Consider the following 9,252-nt stretch of genomic DNA (forward strand, 5'->3'; position numbering starts at 1 on the left):
AGTGAATGTCCCCATCATCCTCACAGATAGCTCCTTGATCACCCCATTTACTAAAGCCACGGAGAAATATCTCATAGCAACATCATCGCCACCCCCCCCCACCATCCTTTAAATCCTTTTAAATCCCATATAATACAAATAAGCCCGGCTAGAGAAAGAAGAGCCAACAGCTACAAGGTAGACGGTCGTCTCTTCTATGATGGATTCTGTATGTTCAAACTGTAGGAGACAGCAAAATTTCCAGGGGTCTACCAAGTCCGTGCCTCGAGTTCTATATAAAAATAATGAAGGTTTAAAGCCACTAAAAGCCATACAGCTAATGAATGGCAACCAAGAGGTTGTAAATCTCACTCTGGAACTCATTCAAGACACTAGAACTGAATCTGCCGTGAACTGTCTGCATACACAGAGGTTTAAAATAAAATTTCTATATTGACTTTCCTCAAAAAGAAAAAATTGTGGTAGTGTGTGAGGAAACTGCCTACCAGACCACTCCTAAAAGGGGATGTGTAAACCAGGAGGCGGTGGCGCACACCTTTAATCCCAGCACTCAGGAGGCAGAGGCAGGCAGATCTCTCTGAGTTTGAGGCCAGCCTAGTCTACACAGGGAGTTCCAGGACAGCAAGTATTACACAGAAAAAAAAAATCAATCAATCAAGAAAATCCAAAGGGGGATGGATGGGATATAATGTACTTCTAAACTACCAGAATTATTCAATGACTTCAGGCACATGTCACATTTTCCCTTCCAACAGAATCCTAACTGGAGGGGGGAGGGGTGGCACATCTTTAGACATTTCGATGTCCCTCCCCTGATATCAAAGTATAGAACAATAAACACCAGGCCTGAAACAAAGAATTCTCGCTCCTGTACCAGCTCACAGAAGCCAGCTCACAAGACCTAAGAGTCTCACAGGGACTTGGATTGTTTTAAGGTTACTTTATTTTTATTACACATATATGAATAATTTGCCCGCATGTAGTATGTATGGGTACCACATGTGTGCCTGGTACCCGCGGAGGTCAGAAAGGGGCATCAGAAGCCCAGGAACTGGAATTACAGACGGTGGTGAGCCGCCATGTGGGTCTGAGAACTGAACCCAGACCCTCTGCAGGAGCAGCCAGTGCTCTAACCACTGAGTCACCTCTCCAGCCTCCCATAGAAACCTTTTAAGAAATTTTCTCTTTCCTTTATTGTGCTTAATCTAACAGCTTCACAAGGTTCGGCAGCATCTCTAAAAATGTGTTGACATTTTAGCTCATTCGGAATATCCTTTCCTGTATTATCAAATCAAATCTCCCCTTAAGGGTATGAAAAAGTAGATGCAAAAATAACTGGCGCAGCTTTCAGCCTATATACTGCATCTGTGAGATACAAATATTACTATTAAACGCATGCCGCAAATAGAAGGCTAATTTCAGTCACCACCCACCCATTTGGTTAGCTGCAAAACCTTCAGGCAATAAGGCGGACGGTGGCCGCAGTCACCCAGCTTCCCACCCTCCTGCCTGCCCTCTGCCAGGGCTCCACAATGCTTTCTTCAGCTAATGTTCTCTGGCCAAATTCCCCATGATCAACTGTCACTTTCTGGGTCCAAGGTGCCCTAGCATTTTAAATTACAGTGTTGCCAAATTAATCATGTGAGTGAACAATTAATTATGAGCTAATCTAGCTCAATTTTCGCACACTTAGTGAGCACCTGAAGAAATGCCAGGGGTATTCAGAAGCAAAGCAAAAAAAAAGTCCCTATTCGGAAAGCATAAATCCAAATAAAAACAAGCTGCCAAGGCTCTCGTGGACCGTCTTTCCCTAAACTGCACTATTCTGCCATTTCTAAAAATCTGAAATTCTGCCTTTTCAGAAACAGGAAGCACAGGCAAGTCAGGGTTAGAGAAAGTATTATAATGGCAAGCTGAAGAGTCCTTTTTCTTTTTTACCCACGCTTTCAAACTTGAACAAATATCATAAAAAGTCATTCACAGTGACTTTTTAACTTTTTCTCACATCATCTGAGCTAACGGGAGGAAACGCCTTCAGGAAAACGGAAAGAAAGGAATGGGTAGCAGCGGGACTGCCTGAGATCAGTTCTCTGATTTTTCCCAGGGAACCGCCCCCCTCCCCAGCCCCAAGGCTCAGCAGGGCTCTCCCGTCCCCTCCTCGCCCAAATGTATTAGGAAGAAGGCCGGTGGGGGGGAGGGGTCCCAGATAATTACAGGGGCTAGGGGTACAGGATGGGGGGACAAGGGACACAAGGGTCACAGGTGGGGTACAGAGTGTGCTAAGGTTGTATAAGGTTGGGTGGGGTCGCAAGGAACACACGGCGGGGCGTGTGGGGTACTCAAGGCAGGTCAGAATGTGCATGACTGGGGACTTGGTAGGTACATAGTGGGACACAGGTCATGCACAGCTAGGAATCCAGGGTGTACACGGTTGAGCATGGGAAGGGGGATGTCCATGGCCGTGCTCAGGTTGCGCACAACCGGACGCAGGGGGTGAACAAGGTGCACACAGTGGAATGCGGGGTGTGCACCGTGAGGCGTTGGCGGGCGGGGGGGGGGGGACGGGGATGCATAGGATCAGGAGGGGTAGAACAAGGTAGGACCCGGGATATGCACGGCGGGGCACCAGGAATACACGGGATGTGGTTGGGCGAAGGGGTACACATCTAGGGGGATGTGGTGCACATTGTAGGGCCCATGAGTGAATAGCTGTGGGGAACGGGAGGTGCACAAGGTGGAGAGCAGGGCGCACGGTGAGGAGTAGGTGCACATAGTGGGGCGCGAAGTGCCCACAGCGGGCCGTGGCATGCAAGCGGTGGGGCGCAAGGTAGATACGGTGGGGTGCTGAGTGCTGCACTCGGAGGGACGCGCGGTGCACACGGCGGGGCGGTGGGGACGCACGGGGCGGAGTGCACACAGTGGGGCGCGGGGTGTGCACGGCAAGGCGCGCGGGAAGCGGGCAGGGGCGGGCACCGCGCGACCTCTCGCAAAGTTTCTAGCAGTTGCGCGGAGCAGCCTCCCGACCCGGCCGCGCCCTCCCCACCAGCCCGCCTAGCCCGGCGGAAGAAGGCGGAGACGGAGAGGGCGCGGGCCAGGGGTGGCGCCGCTAGAGGGCGCTGCGGCCGGGACGGGGCGGGACGGGGCGGGCGGTAGCCGGAACGGCGCGGGGGCGGCCGGCAGCCCCGGACTCCCTCCCCACGCCGCGCCCCGACCTCGCGCTACTTACCGGCGGAGCAGCTGAGCAGCGCCAGCAGCGCGGGCGGCCGCATCCTGGCGGTGGAGGCTGCGCGCCCTTCCTGGAGCCGAGCTGCGCGGACGCCCTGCGCGCCTGACCCTTCTCGCGCTCCCCTCCTCCTTCCCGGCACCGCGCCGGCTCGGGCTGCGCCCTCTGGCGGCCGGGAGCGGGAGCGCCCCAGTGTGCGCTCGCAGCAGCTGTGGTTGTAGGTGGTCCTGCTGCCCAGCTGGACCGCGCCCTCCTCTGGGCTTCTGACCTCGGGGCCTCCTTCATACACTTCCCTCCCCCGTACTTCCTTCCCCATCACCAGCAACAGATCTCTCACTCCCCAAAGTGAAGGAGGAAGGATCGTTTGTCTTCCCTGTTAATGGACTATATTCTGTTTTTTTTATAAAAAGCAAAATCGATAGTTCAACTCTTAATATTGTTGGCACCGATGTTCCACTTTGATGAAGGTGTTTTTAATCAGCTCAACTAATTTACTTAATATTCTCCTTTTAAGCGGAATTTGATCAATAGCTTTGGCCCGGAGTTTTGCTCTTAATAGATGTTGATGTAAAGCTAATTTTTTATAAATGTAATTTTGAGTGTTCAACATGATGGAAGGGGGGTACACTTTGATTCAAAATACCTGATGAAAATAAATCAATTAAAAATACAAGAGTGTAGCGATGTGGGAAAGGCTCCCTAGACAGAGTCCCTTCTAACACAGAACCATGAAGAGTCTCCTTCCCACTTAGAAAGTGTTGCTGCGTTACAGGCTTAGCCAATCACATTGTACTGGACTGAAGAGGGTCCAACCCTTCCCAGAAACACAGGTTTTCTCTTGGGTGTCTAAGGATGTCCCTCCCTGGCTTGAGTTTAGACCATGCAGGTCTGGAGACAGGCAGGGTGGCCTTTCAGAATCTGGTCATAGGACAAATGGGCTCAGTGGACATTCTCGGCCAATCATAGGTAGAGTCTCGGAGGACGCCTCCTCATAAGGACTTTGACAGCACATTTTTTAGTTTCAAAGGATCTGCAACTCAACTCTTGGTGCCTAATGCCAGTCTCTTGACTGAGAGCTTACATTTAATGAAGACCAGCAGTAGACTTTTTTTTCTAAATTCTTGACTGACTTGTTTTGACTCCTTGACCCTTCCTGGAAAATTCTAAAACTTCTAGATCGTTTCCCATTTCCAAAGTTGTCTGGCTTTCTTCCCAGAAAATATTCCATCCCTATGTTATTCACCCACACGATATAAAGAAGATGTAAGTTAAGAGAAGAGTCTAGCAACTGAGTAACTCCACTGAAGACTCTGCTTTGGTGGCAGACAACCTTGAGAGCTTAGTGGATCAGAGTGGCCATCGAAATTTAACCTGAGAGGCTGGGGAGATTGCTCCGCGGATGGACTTCCTCTCGCACCTCCAGCCACATGGAGACTTCTTGTTAATTATGAAAGTTTGGCTTTTAGCTTAGGTTTGTCTCAACTAGCTCCTATAACTTAACCCATTTATAGTAATCTCCGTTCTGTCACATGCCTCTCTTCCATCTTGCACCTCCTGTTTCTTCTCCATCTATTGGCCACTCCACCCTTCTTCCCAGAGTCCTCTCTGCCCCTAGAATTTCCACCTAATCTCTTTCTATCTTGTTCAGCTTTTATGATGCCAATCACAGCAATATATCTCCACACCGTGAACAAATATCCCACAACATGGCCCAGTGTTTAAGAGCATGTACTACTCTCCCAGAGTACCTGAGTTCTGTTCCTAACACCCACATCTGTTGGCTCCCAACTGCCTGTCAGTCAAACTCCGGGGATGATCTGATACCTCTGTCTCCACCAGCGCGCTCCTACACACATGCCTACAAACAGACTCACACAGGTACATATAACTAAAATCAAGAAAATGCAGAATTTTAATTTTAAAAACTTAATCGTGATATAACACTATTGTATTCCAGGACAAGTGTGGGGGAATTGGGCCATGAGAACAAGAGCACATCCTTTAAGAAATGAACTTGCCCATCTTCTGCCTCCTCACAGAGGACAATGATAAATGGCTCATCACACAGCTCCATAACTCACGTTTGAAAAAGGATTACCTTTCAGGGACTCTGGTCATGTGATAAATAGACTCTCTGGAAGTTGTCTCTTGATCACTAGTAGAAAGACTCTCAGAGGAAACCTGCTCACAGTGGTAGTAACAGCCACATGATGAGGCTTGCTGGTAACAGCCACTGTGAGGGGACAGTTCTCCACAGGGAAAAAAAATAAATCTCCAAAACTCCAATATAGTGACCTGGAGATGAGCATGCCATAGCTCTGTTGTCTTGGGATTCTCTCCCCTCCTTCTGCTGTCACCTCCATGCTGGCTTCTGGGACTGTCCCTCTGTCCTTGTTGGAGGACAGGGTGAGAAACATAAGCTAGCACAGGCCATCTCTTCTTGAGGACCCTACAGACACATGATTGGAAAAGAATGATGGTTTGTAAAATAATTAAAATTGAAGTAATTTAAAGCAATCTGTATAAATACCTAAGGAAAATAATGCAAATACATATTCATAAAGTCATTGGTTTAATTAAACTGTGATTTACCAACTTCTCTCTGGATGGTTGATCTCAGAGCAATGCCAGGCTCCTAAGGCAATACTCTTCATTCACATGACAGTGTACTGTTGGCTGATGGGCCTTTGCTAGGCCCGGAGACATGTACTTGGCACTGAGCCCAAGTACTCCCTAGTCCAGTTAGGGAGACAGAATGTCCGTAACCTGCCATGCAGGAGATGTGCAGCACAGGCAGATGGCTGGAACATGCTGGAACACAGAGGAGTAGATGACATCTATCAAGCCCTTTGGAACTGATCATAAAAACAGAAGTGACTTTTGTGTAACTTCTTAAAGGAGAAATAGCAAGTCTCCAAGCCGAGAGAATGGGGGATTTGGTCCTAAGCAGAGGTATGGCATGCATGTGGCAGATCAATCAAAAGCCATATGATGGACGAGGGGAAAGACTTCTGGCTGGGCTCCCTCCAGTGCTGCCTCTCTCTCCCATGAATCTGATGGGCCCTCAGGCCTCCCATTCCTGTTTGGCGAAGGTTACTGGACAGGTTCAGATTCTTGCCGTTCCCTCCAGGCCTAGTTTCAGGCCTGAAACAAATTAGTAACCGGCACATTCCGGGAGGTCCATTCCTTTCCCAGACCAGGAAGTGCCTTTCTGAGTTATGAGGGATTGTTTCCCAAACTAAAATCAGGCCTGGAATCTGACGGAGAACTGGAAAGGCAAGAAGTAATTCTTTAGGACTTCAGATCATTAAGTCAGACCCATAATGTAATACCTTAACCACTGACGAGTGCAGTACTTTCCATTGGGCCTGCCAGCCCTCAGATAATGATATGGAGACACTGATAATTATGAAAGTTTGGCCTTTTAGCGTAGACTTGTCTCAATGAGCTCTTATAGCATAAATTGGCCCATTTATACTAATCTGCAGTCTGCCATGGGGCTCATTAACTCTCTTCCATCTTGCACCTCCTGTTTCCTCTTCAAGTCTGGCTGGTGACTCCGCCTTTCTTCTTCCCAGGGTTCTCTCTCTGCCTGGAAGTCCCGCTCACCCCTCCTGCCTAGCTTTGGCCTTCAGCTTTGTATTACACCGATCACAGCAATGCATCTTCACGCAGTATACAAATATGTGCAAAAATATAGTTTTCCGGGGCTGGAGAGATGGCTCAGTGGTTAAGAGCACTGGTTGCTCTTCCAGAGGTCCTGAGTTCAATTCCCAGCAACCACATGGTGGCTTACAACCATCTGTAATGAGATCTGGCGCCCTCTTCTGGCGTGTGAGCATACATGGAGGCAGAATGTTGTATACATAATAAATAAATACATACATACATACATACATACATACATAAATAATAAAAAATTAGTTTCCCCCTTTTGACTAAATAAAAAGCAACGGTTTGAACTCTAACACAGCAACACTATATACAATAAGAACAATTATCAAGTAAGAGTTACATACACAATATCTAGTTCATTTGTATTTGACAAATTTGGAGAAGTTACCTTATTATCTATCCTATCTTGATGAGTCTAAAGTTTTATACCTGAACTAATACCTAAACCATTTTTATCATAGCTTGTATCACCATCCTAAAAATATATTTTCAGACCTTAAAACATTTTCTTAAATAAACAACTTAAGCTTTTATGTCTCTCAACCTTATAAACTTTACACCTCTTTTGTGAGTTTCTTTTCTGAATTTGGTAACAAGGGAAACTGTAACTATATCTAGTCTTCAACCCCATCAAAGACCCAAGAAGGATATAATATTGTCTCAGTAAACAGAAAGTGTAGAGCAAGAAATTTCCAAAACTGACAGAAATGACAGAAACAGCTATCTGCCTGGACAGTCACACAACACAAGGCTCTTCTGCATTGTTGGGGCATCTCTCTTCAGCCTACAGGCCTAGAATATCTGACAAACTTTTCTGTGAAGCAGGAATTTTGAAGGACTATCTGACCTTGTCTTGGCAAAGTTTGGCAGTCACCTTCTTTTGTGTCCTGCTTGTCCAGTTTGTACAACATACTGTCGGCAGTCAAGGCAAGGGCAATTTCTTGCCCAGTGGCTAACTTTGCCAGCAGAATGTTCCATCCTGTGAACACAGCCCACAGCAAGTGCTCATGAAAATTACTTGGATGATCTACAATGATGTCTCCAAGCACAAGGGTCTTGTCTCATTTTACTTCAAATGTCATTTAAAATTCATAGGCAGACACCTTCTGCCAAACCAAACACTCAACCAAGATTTTCACCCAAAGAGGTTTCACCAAAGTATTCTCACAGCCTACCAATTCTAAAGAGCCAAGAAATACAACCCAGGTCACCATCTCACCTCTAGAAACATCCCAAACAAGCTCCAGAAATATGAAAGTCATTATGAAGACATCTGATTCTCTAATCTCTTAATATCCCAGAAGTATAAAGTTGTCTGTCCACAGAGGAGCTACCTCTTAGGCCTTCTCATGATCACTAAAATGATACACTTTGCTATGTTGTTCTCCTTCCCAGAGTAAGACTCGCTCCCCATTCCCATGGATATAAAGACCAAGAATCCATCATGAAAGGCAGGAGCATCAGCAAGTGAGGTGTGTGGTCCACTTATTTCACAGTCAGTGTGAAATTCTATGCCATTGTTAGAAACTAGCTGGTCATTTTATATCAACTGCTTGCAGATGTAGGATTTTGACTAAATAAGCTTTTAAGTATATTATTTCATTTAACCTTTACCCTCTCCAAAGAAAATCCCAATCCCAAAGACATAAAAAGATTATTTTTTTTTCGAGTTTTTCTTTGAGATGGGGTCTTATTGTGTATGTGTCCCAGGCTTGCTGGGAACTTTCAGTCCTTCTACCTAAGACAGACATCCACTCTCTAGATTAGTAAATGAATCTCAAGAGGGTCTAACAACAGAAACCAGAGCTGCCTGTGACGGCAACTGTGAAATGGAAGGCAGACATCACTGACAGTGTGACAGAGGTCAGACCAATTGTACTTGTGAGTGGATACTGGCTGGCGCTAAGAAAGAGCACACAGAAGGGGATCGACGGAGCAATTAATTAAAGTGGGTATCTGCCAGAAGGATGAGTTTATGGAGAAAAAATGAAAGGTTGCAATCAACACCAGCACACGAACAGGTTGCCTTCCCAGCATCAGTTGGTGTATGGTGATGCTCTGGGGGCTTCTCTATGCCAGGCAGCAGCCTAAGAGTGTTATGTGTTCTTTCACTAAGCTGTCATTCAATTCTCCGAAGTTTTATTACTATTGTCAGGTTGTCTAAGGTGGGTAGTGTGGTGGTTGGTTTCCATTGTTAAAGCAATCCAGACTCACCAGGGAAGAGAGTCTCTGAGGAAGTGTCCAGGTCAGGCTGGCTTCTGGACAAGTCTGCGGGTGACTGTTGTGGAATATTCTTTTAAATGTTTTACATTTGTTTATGTCATGGAACATGTGTTTAATGATGCAAAGATATA

At 46.7% G+C, this 9,252-nt stretch overlaps 1 protein-coding gene across 1 annotated transcript in view; it reads right to left on the reverse strand.

Annotated features, from left to right (window-relative positions):
- Positions 1–3,356, reverse strand: part of B3glct (beta 3-glucosyltransferase) — an 83,370-nt gene extending 80,014 nt beyond the window's left edge. The window contains exon 1 of the mRNA XM_038345651.1: positions 3,227–3,356. Within this exon, the coding sequence (XP_038201579.1) occupies positions 3,227–3,269 (43 nt within the window). The 5' untranslated portion in view covers positions 3,270–3,356. The remainder of the gene's footprint in view (positions 1–3,226) is intronic.
- Positions 3,357–9,252: the final 5,896 nt, after the last annotated feature.

This window comes from Arvicola amphibius, chromosome 10 (genome assembly GCF_903992535.2).
Source record: "Arvicola amphibius chromosome 10, mArvAmp1.2, whole genome shotgun sequence".
NCBI lineage: Eukaryota > Metazoa > Chordata > Mammalia > Rodentia > Cricetidae > Arvicola > Arvicola amphibius.